The following is a 20,888-nucleotide window of genomic DNA, read 5'->3' as shown; positions in this document are numbered from 1 at the left end:
GCTCTATCCATTGTGCCACCCAGCTGCCCCAGATCCAGTACTTTGAATCTCAAAAATCCCAAACAGCCAAACCCTGAAAGACAAAGTTCAGCCTAGAAACAAAGGATGAGTTCGAGTAAGGCTGACCATCCCAATCAAAAGGGCAAGTGAGGGTAAAGAACACTCCCTCACAAAGTCCAATTCAGGAATTACAGCTAGAGAGATAAAAACATCAAAATTCAAAAATTATCAAATTTATAAAAATTTATCAAAAATTGCTGCAGAAGAGTTAACAATTTCTGACAGACACTAAGGGAAAATGAATTTTCTACAAGAATTTATATGAATATGTAAAAGAAAAAAAGTGATTACAACTGAAAAGAAAAAGTTATGGGGCAAAGAATTAGGAGACTAAGTAGCTTAGAAGAAAAAGTAGGTAGTAAACCTAACAAAAGAAACAGACTCCCTGAAAAGTAAATAGACCACACAGAAATTAATAATTCTATGAAACAAGAAATAGTAAAACAAAATCAAAACCAAGAAATAGAAAATAGAAGAATTCTGATGGAAGAACAGGTGATCAGGAAAAGAAAGAGGTCAAGAAGAAAGAACTTAAGACTTCCTGAAAACCATGAATTAAAAAAGAAGATGACAACCACAAAGCTCTGGCCATTATTTTTCAAGAATCGCACATGAAAACCATCCAAGGCTAATTGAGTCAGAGCGCAAATTAAACACAGAAATCCACCTATGGATCCTTAATGGAATCCAAAAATAAAGTCAAAATTTAGAGCCCCCACAAAGAAAAAGTACTGCCAAGGAAGTAAAAAGCAACATAAGTACCCAGGAACTATAGTCAGGATATCAGACAAAACTTGGCAGCTTCAACTATAAATGTGAGATCTAGAATACAATATTCCAAATGGCAAAAGATACAGGTTTACAAACAAGAAAAACTTCTCTAAAAAACAAATTTAATCCTACAGGAAGGATAATATGGATGTTTAATGGAATAGCAGTTTTAAGCACTTCTGATGAAAAAACAAAAAACAACCCCGGACAGGAACTCTATAATACAAATACAGGAGTTGAGAGAAATCTAGAAAGGTAGATACAATGAGCAACTGGAGGGAGATAACATGATGAGACAGTACTAAAATTTAATAGGGAAAAAAAGAAACAAATACCCTTATCAGAACCATAACACTTTCAAGGGTACAGAGGAAATGAAATAAGAACAGAGGCCTGGGATTGGATTCTTTCTGAGGTTAGAGAAGAGAGGGAAGGGGAAGAGAACAATCATTTATTAAGTACCTACTATGTGCCAGGCACTAAGTGCTTTACAAATAATTATTTCATTTGATCCTCATAACAATCCTGTGAAGAAGGGAGAACAAAAAGAATACATTAGGGTAGGAAAGAGCATGAAGCAGATAAAACTTGCTATTTTCACAACTAGGGTACATGAGAAAAACAACAAAGGCAGGAGGAAAGGGTGGGGAGAGTGTGCACACAATTTTTATCTGAAACAGAAAAAAGACAACATAACATTCATGAACAAGGGTCACAATCCCTAACCTCCCTCCTCTACCTCCACTCCCACAATTTGGTATAGAAAAATATCAAACTCAACAGAGTTTGAAAATTGGGGGGAGGTAGGAAGAGGGGTTAAAAATCACTAGAAAAAATCCTTTCTTCTCTCCTTAAACTTTATGGCTTCCTCTCCCTCTACCCTCTCAGTTGAGAACCTCTGCCTAATATTTTACTGGGGGGGGGGGGGGGAAGAGGTCATTTGCCTGAGAAGTAGTTCCCTCTTATTCCCTCCTCTCCAATTCACATCACTCAAATGTCTTGGTCTCACATGAAGAAGTGGTTCTTCTCCCTACCAAAGTAAATTCCTTTTCATGCACCAAGTGAAACCATTCCATCTTGTCTTCTCCCCCTTTCAATCCCCTACTTTCTTATCCTCAATTTTTTCCCTGGGCTACTGGATACTTCCCTACTGCCTAAAAACTCACCCATGTCTATTCCCAACCTCAAGAATCCCCTTGTTTGATCCATCTACTTCTACTAGCTATCATCCCTATATCTCATCTCCCCAAATCTAATAGGCTTTCTCAATCCTTATCCTTCTTGACCTCTCTGAAGTCTCTGACACAATCAATCACATCTCTCTTCCCTGTTAAAACTCTGGTCTCTAGGTGTCTGTGCAACTGTTTTCCTTGTTCACCTCCTGCCCTCCCAGATTGCTCCTTCTCAGTCTCATTTATTGGATCTTCATCCAAGTCACTCCCACTGACCACTGGCATCCCCCACACTTCTTTTGGTGATGATTCCCACATATACTGAGCCCGGCTTAAATTCATCTACCTCCAATTAACGGCCCCAGCTGCATGCTGACCATTCGTGGATATCTACAGCAATCATACTATAATAAGCCTTCTGCATCACATTTCTCCTATTTACCCAAGGTGTCACCTAGACCCCTCCTCACTCTCATGGCCTGCTCCAACCAATCTGCCTCCAACTTCTGTGGAGTCTGCCTTTTCTCAAGCTATCACCTCTCATCATCACTCACCTGAACTACCACTGCAACAGCCTGCCGTTCAGTCACTGTGCCTCCAGCCTCTCCCACTGTAATCCATCTCCCACTCAATTACCAAATTGATCTTCATAAAGTACAATTCTGAAACGTTGCCATCCTCATTTCAATCAATCCTCAATGACTCCCTATTGACTCCGGGAATAGATATAAATTCCACTTGGCATCCAAAGTTCTGCACTATGTGCGGGGTGGCGGCCCCCCCCCCCCCCCCGTCTTCTCACTCTTTCTTTAATCCCATCACCCATACTCTGCAACCAAACGACATTAGCCTCTTTGTCCAATGAACCTACTCTGTCCATCTCCTTATTCTGAAAATGTTCACTGCCTGCTCCCATCTTGGAATTCTCTCCTGCCTCATTTCCCATTTCTTGGCCTCTTCTGGCTTCCTTCAAGTTCCAACTAAATTCTATCTTCTCCAGAAAGACTTTCCCAATCACCTTAATTCTAGGACCTCCCCTCAGTTGACTATCTCCAATTTGTCCTGAATTATCTTCTTTTTACATAGCTCTCTGCATATTTCCTCCCACATTAGGCAGTGACTCTGGGAGAGCAAGGACGTTTTTTTGCCTCTCTCTCTAATCCTGGAACTTAGCACACTGCATGAAACATAGTAGGCTCTAATGATGCTTGTTGAATGACAAAGCACATTCCCTGTTCCTGAATTGAGTACTGGAACCTGAAGATGTAACTTAGATTTTAGATGAACTCTTTCACAATTAGGAAATGGCTGAACAAACTGTGGTATATAGAGGTAATGGAATATAACTTCTGCATTAAAAAAAGACAAAAGACATAATTTCAGAGAATCTTGAGCCATATTAACTGCACAGAGTGAAATGAGCAGACCTAGGGGATCGATATACACAGAAAACAATGCAAACAAAAACAAACACCAGAGGACTTAAGAACTCTGATCAGTGCAGTAACTAACCATGTCTCAAAGGACCTATGATGAAGCATATTACCCATGTCCTTACATTAGGTGAGACACAAAGGGTCAAGCCAAACATTTTGAACATGACTATGGTGTGATTTCTGCTGCCTTGGCCATGCTTATTTATTGTAAAAGTTTTTAATCACGTTTTCTTTCACCAATATTTAGTTGGGAGGGGGGAAGGGAGGTAAGAGAGAGGGTGAGGGTAGCAAGAGTAATGCTAGAAAAATAATTCTGAAAGACCTAAGAACCCTAAGCAATGCAATGACCAATAGTTTCAGAGGATCAATAACAAACAATGCTACCCACTTCCTGACAGAAAGAAAACGAACTCAAAATCAGAATGGGTGGATAGAGCACCGGCCCTGGAGTCAGGAGTACCCAAGTTCAAGTCCGGCCTTTAGACACTTAACACTTACTAGCGTGTGTGACCCTGGGCAAGTCACTTAACCCCAGTTGCCTCACCAAAAAAAAAAAAATCAGAATGGGACATATGTTTTTGGGCATAGTAAATGGCAGGAATCTGATTTTTCTTAATAGAGGATGAGAAGGTGGGAAGGAGAGAAAATATTAATTAGGAAGACAGATAAATGGATACAGATATAGAAACAGAAAAAAGATATGCTCCATGAGTTCAGTATTTCATAGAACCACTATTCATACTATACTATGAGACAGGTATTCAAGTCAAAAAGAAAACCTGTTCTGCCTTCAAGAAGATTATAGTATATTAGGTAAGACAAGTACATATATAAATTATATACAAAATGGATACAAACTAAATACAACAAATAAAATTTGAAACAGATCCCATGTTAGCATCTATCCCTAGTATTACGTCTAATACATTCTTTGTTTTTTTTTTGTTGTTGAGGCAATTGGGGTCACACAGCTAGTAAGTGTCAAGTGTCTGAGGCCGGATTTGAACTCAGGCACTCCTGAATCCAGGGCCAGTGCTTTATCCACTGCCCCCTATTTTTTTTTTTAATAGAAAAGAGGGCAAATGTAATAGGGTATGTTCTGTCCTGACAAACTGGTACACAGTAAAAACTTGAGATCCATCACTATTCTAGTGAGGGTTTCACAATTATGTAAGAGTATAAAGTCTAGCTCTAAAGGGCCATTTCATATTTGTATAAAAAATCGCATTTATTACATATAAATTTGTTTAAGATAAGAAGAAAAGACAAAACAGAGACACAATTACTAGAAAAGCAGCCCCCCAAAATCTCCAAGAAGGATGGCAGATAAAGGGAGAAATCAATGTATAAAGAAAATTGTACACTGAAGAAATGACTACACCAGATACTCAGAAAGAAATTAACTGGTCACGGACAGCATGGATTTTCAGTGAGGTTGGGCATTATAAACTAGCTTATATTAACAACATCACAATGAAACAAAATCGTTCCTATAAGCATTTTCAACTGAAATCTGTTCCTATTCACATCCTCTTCCTAGGGTCTAACTATGAACATCTGAAAAAGAAAAAACAACACAAAACTTAATTGTTTCAGTAAAACACTGTTTTATATTCACATGCCACTTTTCCTTCTCAATAAATATAACACAGTATAACTTTAAGAAGGCAAGGAAAGTAACATTTCTGGGGGTTTTTTGTTTCAACTGTTTAAGCGGTGATGGAAAACTGCTTTAAAATATAGGAAAAATATAGTCTTATAATTTATCTTTCTTTGATGATTCATGATCATCATTCTGCATGTCAATTCTAATTGTATAGTACTCTAGATATAGATGGTTAAGAAAATGATCTAAATAATATACTTACTCCTAAATAAAACCTATAAATGGGGAGGGGAGTGTTTGAGTTTTTCAAAAAGTGCTTCTCTGTATCAATTTACAATTTTACCTGTCATTAATAATGATAAAACACATACTCCTTAAAAACAAAATCTTTTGATTAATGGAAGGTTCCCAGTTAATCAAGATTTTACTGTAAAAATGCCTCAATTTGCCAATCCACATAACGAAAATAAACAAAACCATACATTTTCCTTTTGAGGTCGAAATTCAATCATCCCTTAGTAAAGTCAGCCTTACTACCAACCGTCAATGCAGTGACTATGAACTGCACATGGGGGAAGAAAAAAAAAAAAAGATCTATTTTCTAATGGTGTCTCCAGAAATGTATTACAATGAAAAGCAGAAACTGCCTATACATAAGTCTTTCACATCTCATTTCCTTTCCTTATGTCTCCACACTGAACTACTACCAAATCTTTCAAATATAACCTACTTTTTAACAACTTATCCACTCCTATCTTATCTAGTGCGCCATATCATCCAAAATTTACTGTTAAAATCACTCACAAATCAGAATCCATTTGACTTACTAAGAAAAGGAGTAAGGTACAAATGCTACCAAAACCTGTCTTTTTCACTTCAACACTTAATTATATTATATTATATTAAGCAAGGAAACTGCAATGCTCCAACATGACAATACAATATAAAATTTTACTAATACAGAATTCTGAAAACTAAGTGACACAACAAAAAATGTTAATTAAATTTTAAAATCCACAATGATCCAGATGCTCTCTTTATTTACTGTCCTGCACGCTAAATGCATGCATTTCTCTTCTCTCCCTAAGAACTAAGGGAATGGGGGCGGGGAAAGTATTTGTTACATGTGGCATATGAAATTAACAAATCCTAAGAGGCAGGAGATTATCATTTTTCCAAGCAAGAAATGCAGACAGAATCACAGTCTTTCCTCACTGTGGTAGTTTGGAATGGATCCTTCCTTTCCTCTTCAATGCTGAGCTTAGGTGTGGGTACCTCTCTGATTTCACCCATTTACTAGTACTCTTTCCTTATTTAACTTGTATTAAGCTCTTTCTGTGTACATAATATATGGGCCAAGTATATTGAAAGCTCTTAGAGAGCAGAGAATACTTCATTTCTCTTTTCATCCTAACTGTCCAGAATGCCATGCATGTAACAGGTACTTAATAAATGTCTGTCAAATGGAACCTTCTTGATTTTACAGAAGAGGAAACTGAAGCTCAGAGAAATTAAGTGATTTGCCTCGGATCTCACATGTTAAAATAGCAAAGCTGGGATTAAAGCCCAGGTTGCCAGACTTTAAATACAAAGCTCTTTCCTGATCCTCCTAGAAAATCATAATGCTAAATTCATTAGAACTGAGTTGTGCCATTTCTAGGCACGATAAAAATCAGAAATGCCCAATCAATTAGGAAAGCATTTATTAAGCACTACAATATAGCTCTTTGGATTTAGAATACCTAATTTGCCTCAAAAGAGTTTATGGTTTTAGAAAAGTGATTACCCTCCGCACTAATTTAGGACACTGCCATTCTTAATACATGATCTTCATGAATTATATGGCTAAAAACAATTCATCACCTGGTGAACAACTTGTGGTAAGTTTAACTAGGTTTATCATCAAACAATTTCCTAAGTGCTAGAGGATTATGCATAAAATACGTTTATGAAAACTGATAAACCGGACTCTATATAGAACAGATGCCTCTATTAGAATATGATTTCCTGATTGTCCTGTTGTCTTTCCTCTTGAGAAAATGTACTACCTAAATCAGAGACTATTTCTGACCTCTCAACGAGTATTTATATAAAGGTTTATACACCTAAATAATTAAGTTTATTTTACACATTCAGATGAAAGAAAAGGACAAGGGGATTTTGGTTTTTAAGACCGTATAGACAATAGTAATTAATTTAAGGGTAAATTAATAAGATTTCTCATCATATCAGGTAGGATACAATGAATAACATATTTAGTTGTTTTTTTAAATATGTTACATTTAGGGCAGCTAGGTGGCGCAGTGGATAGAGCACTGGCCCTGGAGTCAGGAGTACCTGAGTTCAAATCCAACCTCAGACACTTAACACTACTAGCTGTGTGACCCTGGGCAAGTCACTTAACCCCAATTGCCTCACTTAAAAAAAAAATTAAAAAAAAATGTTACATTAAAGACAGCAAGTGAGGCATCAGCCCCAAGGTTAGCAAGACCTGGGATCCAGCCCTCCCTCAGAACACAAATGAGGTCTCTGGGTAGTGTGCACGTAATCTCCCAATAGCCCGGGCAACTCTCTAAGACTATAACAGATGAGTTACAGGTCTGCAATGGAAAGGAGATCTCTCTTAGTAAGGACTAAAATCACTGCCTCCCCAAAATTAACAAAAAATGGTTCATCAATTATAAACTTAATAAAAATGGAAATTGTTTGTTTGTTTGGTTGGTGTCCTTCCTTTCAAAAGGGGACAAAAATGACAAAAAATGACATCACCATGCTGGGGTCACAGTAGAGTGTCAACTGTGGCTGATCAGACCAATACGAGTTTCATAATGCTGTACCACAGGTCAGACACAAATAGTTCACTTGTACATCTGGGGTAGGTTCTCTAAATTTGGGAGAATGTTTTATAAATGAAATGCTGTATGTAAGGGTTTTATGGTAATCTCCCATTTAAAGAAAAAAAAATAAACATGAGTATTCTTTAATTAAATCATCTCATTGCTTTACACATATTATAAACTCAATAAAAAGACATTGAATGACTCACCACATGAATGATTAAGAATTCACTCCTTAAGGAAAGTACTGTTTTAACTCTTTCTTCATAACCCCGCAACTAGCACAGTGCCTTGCTCACTGTATGTGCTTTAAAATGTTTTTAATTGTTTATGATAAATTTCACTTTCAAATTCATTTTAAGTGTCATGGTACTCCTAGCTTTACATGATTATTACAGTTTTCCATAATTTTCTTACTAAAGCTATCATCATTTTTAATTGGAATCTTTACCATATAATTTTATTTACAATTTCTTTTCAACTTTGACTAAATTCTAATATATTAAAGGAACAACTAATATTGCCCATTAGTAATTACATATATCAGAAAGGATTATGTTTAGGAAATATATAGAAGCAGCAAGGTAAAAAGAAGACTTCTGGCCTAGTTAGCAGCAGTAAAATAAGGGAGTCTTCAGTATGTGTCTTCAGCACATACATGCCCCCCTGACAACTAATTTAACCTATCCTCTGAAAAATACAAACAAAAATTCTTGCCTACTCATTATGTTGTTTTGAGGCTCCAATGGCCTAACATGTACATGAAAATTCCTTGGTAAAATACTATAGAGATTATATTATTAAAATTACTTTCAGAACTATGTTTTCTGAAGCATATATATTATATAATTTATGTGTGTAGAGACACAGACAGGAGCAGAGTATGTCTGAAAGTTTCAAAAACCTGTCTATCAATGAACCCAAGAATAACTCAAAAGTCAGTGGTACAGAGATTAACACAGGATCTTACATATTGCAGGCATTTGATAAAAGCTGAATTGAACTAAATCAGAAGTAGTATCAGTATAGCTATTAGACTTTATCAGCATAAATACTTCTAGAAAAAAATCTGACTATAATCAGGGACTGCCAAAGACCATATTATTCTGTAAGACAGCAATAATAGCTTCCAACAGACATACAGACAGATGATAGATTAATAGATGGACAGATATGTATAAAATATATACGATAGCTTCTAGTACAAGTATTATAATCTTCATTGTACAATTGAGAAAAGAGAAGATTAGAGAGAAAAAAATTAAATCTCCATAAGATGATTAGTATCAGAGCCAGGAATATAACCCTGATATTAGGACCATGAATATAGTGATATTATGTTAATTCTATTATTGCCTTTAGTAAAAAAGGACAAAGGTCATAGGGAAGGTGGTAGAGTAGCAAGAAGTATAGTCTAGGTCCATCAAATATCCTCTACTCTCCACAAAGATCTAGAAAACTTGTCAGATCTGATTCTTATCAGAAAAGCTAAAAAAAAGTTACAGTGAGTAATTTTTGCAGTTTCAGGGTGGCTTAAGGAGACAGGCAGAGACGTCTACACACACTAGGATAGGGCCTGGCCCAGAGCTCATGTGCATCCTAAGAGTGAAAGAGAGCTGAGTATGGGCACCAGAGCAAGAAGAATTCTCGGGGTATCCCTGACCTACTGTTAAAGAGTGCAAGAACACATCCCATCTGGCAGCTCTGGTCCTTATATTCAGTTACAGGCTGAATTGAGGATGGAAGCATCTGCAAACAGGGGTAATCACTAGTGGGTCCCAGCTTTGGGCTGAGCAAGAACACGTGTGGAAGTAGACAGCAGATTGTGGCTTTTATCCCAAGGAGCAGAGTAAGAACTTGGTTCCAGTCTCTAGGCCTGGGTAGACATCCACAGCAGAATAACTGGGCAAGAGTCTGGGAAATTATCTACAAGGACTTGTTTGTTCCCTTATGACCACTGTCAGTAAGTTTTTAGAGAGATTAGAAAGTAAGGTCAAAAAAAAGAATCTTTTATACTTGGTAAAACCTGAGATCTTTCTCATTATTTTAAAATCCTCTCCTCTGAAATATGTAAAGAAAATCCAACACAGCCATTCATCCTCACTCTATCTTCTTAACTACCATGTCTATATTTCCTCACAACATATGTTGAAGAGTTTATACACATATACATGTATACACCATTAAAAAAAATTATTTTGGAAGGTGAAATGGGTGCAAATTCTCATCCTTAAAAAATAGCAAAAGAAAAATAAGTTATTTTAGGTATGTAATAGATTTCTCCTTCCACTTCCCAAAAGTAATACAGAATTTCCCCCTCAAAATATTTGAACAGGGGGAAAATGTTTCTTCTTCCATGCTTCTAAGCAAGGATTAGTTGAAAGAATGCTTCGTTTTGAGACAAAGGACCAAAGTTGGAATCTTAGCTCTACTATTTGCTAGCTTATGGTTTAAGACAAATGATTATCACCTTTTGGAGTCTCCGTTTCCTTGCCTATAAAACATGAATGAAATACTTTGTCATTCTTAAGTATTACAGAAATGTGAGGTAGCACTATTGCAATACCATTATTCATGACTATGGCTAATAGGGAAACCCCTGTATTGCTGAATTCTAGTGGCGGCTCCAGCTCCACATGATCTTCAGTCACTACTGAGCTGAACATCAGTTCTACACCCCCCAAACTAAGGCGTTCTAGAGGATTTCTGAGACCCCTTCCAGCTCTAAAATTCTATTATGCTATGAATAATTACAGAAATTGTATAACTCTAAGGGACAGAGGACAGAATGAAGGAAAGGGTAAGTGAAATGCCAGGCTGAAGAAGAGACCAAGCAGGAAGAAACAACCCCTCCCCAATGTTATCTCCCATATACTTACCTTTGTAACTTCTTTCACCACTTGCAGATCTGGACATTGGAAAGCACACATCTGGAGGATGAAGCAAAGAAGCAGAAGCTGAGGGGTGAGCCATGGCACTAGCCAGACACACCAGGGGTAACCCTGATTTAACATGGAACACTGATATAAAAATCATATAATAAATGGATTAGAAAGGGATTTACCAAAACTTTAGAAATTATAGGAAAAAAATAATTAAATGACCTTGGAAAGATCTCAATGTACAGTTTCCTCATTATGACTGCTCAATGTTTCTGCTACTCCCAATTTCTGTAACCACCTCTATAGCAAAATATGTTTAGTAAAGGAAGAGCAAACCTGATGAATGTTCAAGTAGATGATGCCCCGATGATACTATTCCTAGTATGCTTTACTGACTTTCCTCTCTGTACCTTGTTCATTTGTTTATCATCAAACCTTTGCTAAGCTCCTGCTATACATAAAAACTAGATGAAGCACTGAGAGAATCCAAAGTGCAGATGAAATCACGTATCAAGGCCCCTGTAGAGGGCACTCCTAATTCCACAGAAGTTTTAACCTCTGAAGTCTCTACCACCTCTGAGATTCTGTAATTTTGTGTAACTTGGTTTTACCACATATCCAATAGAAGCTGAAATTTTATTGTTCAACATAATTTTGACAAATTCTTCATAGGTCACAAGCATAGAAAATACATACTCTACACTTTCAGCTTTTGTAACTATAGATTATCAAATAATGACTTAACTACTTGGTTAACTAAAGACCACTGAAGAAAATAGTTTAAGTCATTTAAAGGTTAATTATTTCCTACCCTCATGAATAAATACTTTAATTTATTACTTCAGTTATAAATAAGAAATGTGTTTTTAAAAAGAAGTAATTTCAGTGAGTTCAACAGAAGCTTGAGAGACTGGGGGTGGTGGTGGTAAATCCATCCTTACTCAGATCTAGCTCTGAGTAATCCTTTTTTTCATTTACTTTACTTTTACTTCAAACTTTTTATTTCAGAAAGAGGTAAAATGTATGACTCAGTACATATAAAATATTAGAGAGCTAATCATATTATCTCTGGTCTCAACCTAATTATCAATAATGTATGAACTTCTAGAGACAAAATTACAATTTGAGAACTGGGTGTGAGCCATGCATGGTACTACTCAGACACAATACATAGCACAGATGACGATGAAGTACAGATATAAAACTCAAAGGAATAAGTTGAAAACTAAACATTTTACTAACAATTAAGCGCATCTTCTAATTTCTGATAGTGTGGTATAGAATTAATGAATCTATAACCACATTTGCAGTCACCATTAACTAAAAGATATAGCCATGGTATAGCTTGTACATTATAGAAAGTAAGTAACAGTCTAATATGAATTCTCATAGAATTGCAGGTAGCAATAGTGCTAGACAGCTGAGTTCTTAATTATCAATATTCCGAATGATACATGGACTACCAATGACAAGACTTTTTCTTCTTTGTAGATGATCCTGTAACATATTTCAACTCTACTTATTTCTTAATTATCCTTTCTAATTCCCAAGTAAAAACTTTGTCATCAAGGCTACTCTGCCTATTAAAATTTCTGAGTTTATATTAAATAGTCTTTTTAAGGAAATAAGCTAATTGAGTATTTTCTGCATTGTTCCATCACAATCCCCTTCCCAACACACACACACACCTACCTGAATTTTCCATAAGCTTTGTTCCCCTTGCATGGATTCAAGTTACAAAATGTTTTCTGAAATTTTCTCAATGAATGTTCTCAATAAATAAGTGAACAGATAAATAACTGGTTTCTCAATGTTAGGTCCTAATCAGTGATTTTGTACTAGAAACTTGTTATGTCTTCACAGTTTCTCTCCTGGTTTCCTCCTTTCCTTGTCTATACATTTCTCATCTTGTTGTTACCTTCCTTACAATATGTTAAAATAGGTATTTCTTTTCTGTTCCTTTAAACTCTCTCCCAGGACAATCACAATAATTCTCTGAGTTTCAACCATTCCCTCCACCAAGATGATTCCAAAATTCATGTCTAATTAATTTCTAGGTTATGATATGATATGCCAACCTCACTGGCCATTTCAAATTCAAAATATCCAGAATCAAGTTTATCTTTCTCCCTAAAATTATTCCTCTTATCCTAAATTACTCTGACATGACATGATATGCATATAGTATTTCACACTATTAACACTCATATAAGCTAAAATTCTACATGGGAAGTAGGCTCAGGAGGAATGAGAAGATCTCAAGGATTAAATTATAATGACATAAAAAGAAGTAATGTCCATAAGGAGAAAAATGGACATTTATCTGAAGAGACCAATATGGATATACATAGGGATCTCATCAATTGACAGATGGCCGGGGTAGGGGGCTGGCTTGTTCAGAAAACAGGCAGAGGCAAAAAATAAATGTAAATAAAAGTGTGACACACTGCTATAATAACAGTGACAGAGCCACCAAAACTCAGAATGAGCTGAGTGAGGCTGGGGAACAAAAGCATTTCTAAGGGGGGATGGTGGCGAGAGAGGGCGTGATGTATGGGATTTTTGTTTATCAGGGGAAGAAGAGAATCAAGACCTGCTCCTCAGGTTGAATGGCTCAACAATATTTGCTAAGTCTATGAAAACTCAAGGTGCTCAACTTATTTTCTGATGTTTTCTCTGCCAAGGAATGAGATCTGTGGACAGAACAAAGAGTTCATCAAACGCTGAAGGAGCAAGGAAAGGAAATAATAAAAGAGCTCCTAGTTGTCATGAATGAATTCAGGTCACACAGCCTAGATGAGCCACACACCTCTAAAAACTGCTGATTGTGTTTGCTTGGTCACTGTCAGAAATCTTTAAAATATCGGAGAGCAAGAGAATTTTGTTTGTGTTTGCAGGGCAAAGAGGGTTAAGTGACTTGCCCAGGGTCACACAACTACTAAGTGTCAAGTGTCTGAGGCCATATTTGAACTCAGGTCCTCCTGAATCCAGGGCTGGTGCTCTATCCACTGTGCCACCTCCCTGCCCCCTCCTAACCAGTTCTTATGGGAAAGGTGGAAGTGAAGTTGTGAACTAGAGAATAATATTTGGTCAGTGGATTCAGAAATAACCAGATGGCAAAACCCCAAGAACAGTTAGTAACGATTTGATGACTCTCTTCTGTAGTGCCAAAGAGATCTATATTGGGCCTAGACTATTTAATATTTTCATCAATCCCTCTGATAAGTCATAGACATAATGCTTATCAGACGCAGAGCTGACAAATCTGGGAGTCATAACCAACACGCTCAGGGGAGGTCAGGACTCAAAACAAAAGCCAAAACCTCAACAGTCCAGAGCATCAGACTCAGCCTGAGTACGATGAAAGTTAGTGAATACAAATGTACACCTTAGTTGGGATAAAAAAAAAAAACCCTCCCAAGGGCGAGCTGGAAAAGATGTAGTTAGAAAGCATTTTATATGATAAGGGCCATGGGGTCTTCATGGACTTCAAGTTCAATGAGTCAACACCGTGATATGATACGGCAGTCCAAAAAAAATGAATAAAATCGTTATCTATATTAAGAGAGGCATAACACCCCAGACTTGTGAAGTGTCAGTGATGTGGTACTGGGTCCTGACCAGAGCACAAGAGAGCAGGCTGATTAGTTCCAATAATTACAACCCAAAATGGAAAAGGCTTCCCAAAAAGGTGCTAAGTAGGTTTTCCCCACACTGAAAAATCTTCTGATAAAGGCTAGTCTTATCAGGAAATTTATAGAGAGAATTCTTGCAAGGTTCTTTACAGAGACTTTCATTCATGTATAGATTGGACTACATGGAATTTAAGGTATTATCCAATTCAGAGATTTTGTGGCCCTGGCTGGGGAAAACCCCTCCATTTCCACTCATAGCTATTCCCCTATGAAATCCAGTCAATTCTATCTTTGCCCTACCTCTTTCATCTATTACCACTGTAACCAATCTTAACACAAACCCTATTGCTATCCACCTAGATTACTGAAGTAATTTCTAATAATTGAAATAATTTCTAGTAATAATTCCAGCCTCTACTCTTTCTCTCTTATCTAATCTACCCTTCACACTATTGTTAGATATTACCCCTAGGCAGAGATCTGGTCATGTCATTCTTCTTTGTTTTTTAGTGAAGCAATTGGGGTTAAGTGACTTGCCCAGGGTCACACAGCTAGTAAGTGTTAAGTGTCTGAGGTCAGATTTGAACTCAGGTACTCCTGAATCCAGGGCCAGTGCTCTATCCACTGCACCACCTAGCTGCCCCTCATGTCATTCTTCTTAACATGGATAAATAAATGCCTTTGTGCTGCCTACCAAATAGAGTTCAAATTCCAATGTGTGGAAAATGTAAATTTCTTCATAATCTGACACAATACCGGCCTGTCCTCTCACACTACTAACTTTTCACTCCAAATGCTTTTCAGACTTTGCTTAAGCATTTCTGTACACCTGAAAGGTTATCTTGAATTAGATCTAAATTCCAACATGTTCTCTAGAAAGTCTCTATGATCTTCTGATACCCCCAAACTCCCAGAGTTGAGAACAATCTCTCCCACAACTGATTTTATTCAGAACTCTATTTATACTCTTGCTAACATTATGAATTTATTTTTAATTCCTTTTTATTATGAATGTGTCAAATATCAACAAACATTTCAATATTAAAAAATAACAGAAAAAGGACTGTATATAAAACAGTGAATCTCTATGTCATACAGGTTTGTTAAAGCATCATTTTTAAAATTAACATGAGAGTATCAACACTGTCCTGTTTTGTTAGTGTCCGTGTCTAAGCTTCCCTCTGCCTTTTTTCAGTGGAATTTTTTAATTGTATGCACTTAGGTTGTAATATTTTGTACTGGCTATCTGTACACATATCATGCTATTTAACTATAAGCACCTTGAAATCCCTGGTGCTTTCTTCTTGCTCATTTTCTCTTTCCTTTGCTCTCTCTTTACTAAGATACCCTGTAGAATTAAAAGTTATAAAGTGACATGATATATAACTATAGCAATGGACAACCCAGATATGGAATTAAGGTAATAACCTTGATGTTGTTTTTTTCTTATAGTTAAAAGGCTATGTTGCATGTGAATCTTCAGTGGCTACCTATTGCCTCCAGGATGAAAGCCAAACTGTTCGATTTAGCAACCCTTTTCCAGCCTGCTTCCTTTCCAGACTTACTTCACACATTCCAGACACTCTCTGTTCCAGCCAAACTTGCCTGCAAGCTGCTCCCCCTCCCCACCCTGGGCCCTTGGACATGCTATTGCCTATTTCTGGAATACCTCACACCCCCTCATTATTGCTTATTTGAATCCTGAGCTCCCTTTAAACCTTTGCTTAGGTGCCACCTGCTACAGGAAACCTTTGCCGATCCCCTGGTGTGCCCCCTCCTCAAATTATATTACACTTCTATATCTGTTTACATGTTGCACTCCTCTGCCTCCAACACAACGAACACTCTTTTAGAGTAGCCAAGGACTGTTTGTTTTGGACTTGCATCTGCAGTGCCTAACACTACCACATCACCTAACACACAATGGCAAATGCTTAACAAATGCTCCTTCAATAAATGTTATATGCAATAAGAAAGGACAAATAAAGTTTGAAAACTTTAAAATATTAAACACCAATAAGCAATCTACACTGATAAAAAATTTTTAAAAGACCATTTAAAAACTGAACTACTTTACTAGAACTGAAACAAGTATCTTAAACTTGGAAATATATAGAATTCAAATATTCTAAAAGTTAATTAGAATCTCTAGCCTATGACTTAAAACTGATAGAAAGAAAGAGATTCTATATGATTATCATAGGTTCACAGAAATTTAGAGGTGAAAGGAATTTTAGTGGTTGTCTAGGCCAACTCCCTTATTTTTACAAGGAAACTGGACCCCCCCAAAACACAAATGACCTGAATACATGGTTACTAGTAGAGCTAGGACTAGACCATGGTCTCTAGATATGAAAACTCATTAATTCTATCAATATCCTCTTCAAAATAAATAGAACTCAGCCCACATAGAGCAAAATTCCTCAATCCCAGTCATTTAGTCTTCCTAAAATTAGATCTGATGGTAGGCTTGTGAAAAATATACAGGGATGAAGGGTGGGGGAGGAGGGGCAGGAGACAAGGAGACTGAAGAAAATGTTTATGTTTTGAATTTTTTGTTTTATGTTCCCTTAAGGAGATAAGGGGAAATGTGTTACTTTGAAGCTCGTGATGCATAATTAGTATTTTCCAACATGGCTTACAGGAAAGAGGACTTCTCTCCAAGTCAGGAATATCTGGGTTTAGGTCCCTCCTCTGACATTTAATGGCTGTGACACTGGACAAGTAACCTTCTAGTTCCACAGGCACCTTTTAAAAGATTGCGTTCTAAATGACAAAATAGCTGTAGAACCGCATTGGTCCAGAGCGCCATACACCGATGGCATCCATCACAGGCCTGTACTTTAAAAGAGGGGGAAGTCTGTCTCAAAGTACAACATAAACAGGCCATCTCCTCACAGAACAGAGGAATTTTATAACCAGGTAAGAGGAAGAAGCCAGTGCATCCCCACAGGTTGAGACAAGCCTTTTCTTTCCTTTCCAGCTGGTTACTGGATGTAGGACCCTGGGAGAGACACTTCCCTCTCATGGCTCTAAGGCAACTCTCCAAGCCTCTCAAGTGTACAGCAGGTACAGAGAGTCCTGAACGAGCAGAGGGAGCCTCCTGACCTGAGAATCCCCTCCCAGTAACAATGAAATCACGAGTGTTAATCCCTGTCCCTTCAGGTTGATGATCCTCAAATATTAATAGGCCACTTCTGAAAAACCGGCCAGTTTGATGGTATTGACTGTCATAAGAGAAAATAATCATTAGGGTAATTCATCAGTATGGATATTCCTGAATGAAGGCACATTTCTTAAAATATCATTACTAAAAAATTAACCCATTTCTATTTCAGAAATAGAGCAAACTTCTTTTTTTAATCTCAACCATGTTAATTCTGGCATGTGATGAGAATTTATTTTTTTTCTTTTTCATTTTTTTTCAGGGCAATGAGGGTCAAGTGACTTGCCCAGGGTCACACAGCTAGTATGAAGTGTCTAATGCTGGATTTGAACTCAGGTCCTTCTGAATCCAGGGCCAGTGCTTTATCCACACCACCTAGCTCTCCCCAGAGAATTTCTAAATACCACACTAAGAAGAATCTTAGAAAGCCAAATTCAAACCAAAATATGTGTGTGTGTAACAAAGGGGGAAGGGAGGGAGGGAGGGGGTGGGGGAGAGGGAGATGGAGGAGAAAGGAAGGGGGTCCTTAAAAAGAAAGATGTGATACAAGGATAAACTAAGAGATGATGAAGAAAAAAAACTTTTTTTCATTCAAATTTCAACGATGCGGGCTAAAGATTCATGCAAATATACGTTTTTATTTAATGATGAACTTAATGTTTTTATTCTGAACTTATTTTTGTTACAACACCCACATAAACTTTCTGTAAGATAACTTACATGTCCCCACCTTCAGAAATCTATTCCCCTACCATATAACACTCCCAAGAAACTAACTAGGTTGGCCACTTTTGAGAACAAAAAGATTGGAAGAAGATGATTACCTGTGTAGTATCTTACACATTCTAGACAAATGTCTCCTAAAACCATCCATATGGCCTTCTACAGTACAGAATTCGACAACCCTGGACTACTGTCAGCACTCTGGAAACATTGTCCACACTCCTTCCTCTTCTGTTTTTCTTCAAACAACAAACATCAAGCAATGAAGCATTCATTTATTAAGCTCCTACCATTTGCCCAGCACTGAGCTGGATAATGGAGATTTAATGACAAAAATGAAGCAATCCTGGATTTCAAGAACTTCGCATTCCACTGAGGAAGACAACATATAAAGTATACATACAAAATAAACACAAGGTCAAGGGGGCAGGGGGAGCAGCAGCAGCTAGGAAAAATTCATAAAGAGAAAAGGTTCTTGTACAAGATGGTGTTTTAGTTGAGCTCTGAAGGAAAGAAGGGGTTTCCTTGTAAGAGGAAAAAGAGAGGAAAGGGTACATTTTGGACATGGGAGACATTGTATGCAAAGGCATGGAGATGGTGGAGGAAATGTTGTAAGTAAAGCACAGTTAGGCTAGACCAAAGAGGGCATGAAAGACAGTATATATCAAAAAGATGGAAAGGTAGGCAAGAATCATGTTGTAAAGGCAGCTACGTGATGCAGCAGATGGAGCACTGGACCTGGAATCAGGAAGACTTTGAGTTCAAATCAACACCAGATGCTTACTAGGTATGTGACCCTGAGAAAGTCACTTAACCTCTTTCTCCCTCAGTTTTTTCAAACTGTGAAATGGAGGTTTTAATAACACCTACCTCTCATAGTTGAAAGGATCAAATGAGATAATATTTGTAAAGTGCTTAGCACGGTGCCTGGCGCCTAGCAGATACTTAATAAATGCTTATAATAAATAATAATAAAATAAATAGTAATAAATTACTCCCCACAAGAACCTTGCCCACTCCCCTGTACCTGCCTGTCCTCCCAACCCCAGCCTTAAATGCCAAACAGAAAAGTTTCTATGTGATCCTAGAAGTAATAGGGAGCGACTGGTGTTTGCTAATCAGGGGGTGCCTTGGGCAGCTGCATTAAGGGTGACTTGCAGTAGAGGCTATTAGGAGAGGTCCATGTGAGAAGTAATGAGAGCCAGAACTAGGATGGTGGCCATGTCAGTGGACAGTTAGGACCAGATATTCGAGATCTTGTAGACCTGGAGGGATGAGGGTAAATGAGGACTTGGGGATGTTTCTGAGGTTCAACCTAGTTCACTGGAGGGGAAAAATGATAATGACTGATGAATTCAGACGTTTCAGAAGAGGGATAGTACATATTGAGTGCCTACTATGTGTCAAATACTTGAATACAAGTACTGAGGTGAAACAACCCTTCCAAACCAAAGTAATTTTTCCAACCGAAGGGTCATCCCACCCAAATCCCAGTTCTAGTTTTTGGAATCTGGCATCTTTTTTCATAAACTGACTTTTTCAATGTCTAATGGAGCTGGACTAAAATATTTACCTAAGAGATGTAATCTAGCATAAAATATACTCTACCAAAACTTTTTTTTTTAATTTGAAGCTTCAAGTTATACTTTAAAAACCCTCAATATCCTGTCTTATCAATTCTGCATCTGGAAACTGATACATCAAATTCACTTAAAATGGGGTAAGATGTAACTCTGTATTTTATACTTTTATTCATATATATTATTAATTATTATATTATATATATTATTAATATATTATATATATTTGAGATAGTTTGATTCTATTCCAAACTGTGGAAGTTCCTAACACATATAAACAGCATCACTATTCAGATTTAAACTAATCCATATATTTTATGGCTGATATTATGTCATGGGTACATGCCTTAGATTCATTGCAATACTTAAGCTTAGCAACAGCTTATTTCAAGTATATTTTAGTGCTATACCTGCAAGTGCAAAACAGAAGGATGTAATTTCAGCCAAAAGATGTTACATGTAGAATAGAATTCTCTAACAAATCTAAGTGACTTATTTATTTGAAAATAATGGCATCATAACAAAGGAGTATGTTAATAAATAACAAAGGGTATGTCAATAAAGACCGAGTAGGATGAAACTTTTGTTTCTAAGTGCCTATTCCTAAAAGTGTTACTTTTTAGTAATGTTTTCTTTCATACATACAATAATCTTTATCACCAATTAGAATGCTCGTGGGACAAATTAGTCATATTGCTAAAATAATTAATCTTACAAGCAGAAACTACCCATTTCTCCTATCAGTATGGAAAACCGTCTATACAGTTCTACAATCCGTGAGTTATAGTATATCTATTCTATAGTCTGAGTTTAGAAACAAACAAATGTCTAAGTCTCATCTTTCATTTAGTCACCACATATTTACAGAAATTTTGGTGGGCTAATTCTGGCTTAGGCACCTTGGGAATGATACCTCATGCAGCAAACGTCATTAGAAGTGGTTATGAAGCAGAAGCAAACAAGTTAAGAAAGGATTCTTTTAAGAAAGTCTGTAAGGAGCCCACTCTAGCTTCCTGTTGC

General features: G+C 37.0%; 1 protein-coding gene across 1 annotated transcript in view; it reads right to left on the bottom strand.

The window, feature by feature from the left end:
• The window catches only part of CNOT2 (CCR4-NOT transcription complex subunit 2), a 179,932-nt gene that overhangs the window by 83,160 nt on the left and 75,884 nt on the right, over positions 1–20,888 (bottom strand). The window contains 1 exon segment of the mRNA XM_043966896.1: positions 10,762–10,812. Within this exon segment, the coding sequence (XP_043822831.1) occupies positions 10,762–10,812 (51 nt within the window).

This window comes from Dromiciops gliroides, chromosome 5, assembly GCF_019393635.1.
Source record: "Dromiciops gliroides isolate mDroGli1 chromosome 5, mDroGli1.pri, whole genome shotgun sequence".
Lineage (NCBI taxonomy): Eukaryota > Metazoa > Chordata > Mammalia > Microbiotheria > Microbiotheriidae > Dromiciops > Dromiciops gliroides.
The sequence above is the reverse complement of the archived record's forward strand: the minus strand, read 5'-3'. Positions and strand labels throughout refer to the sequence as shown.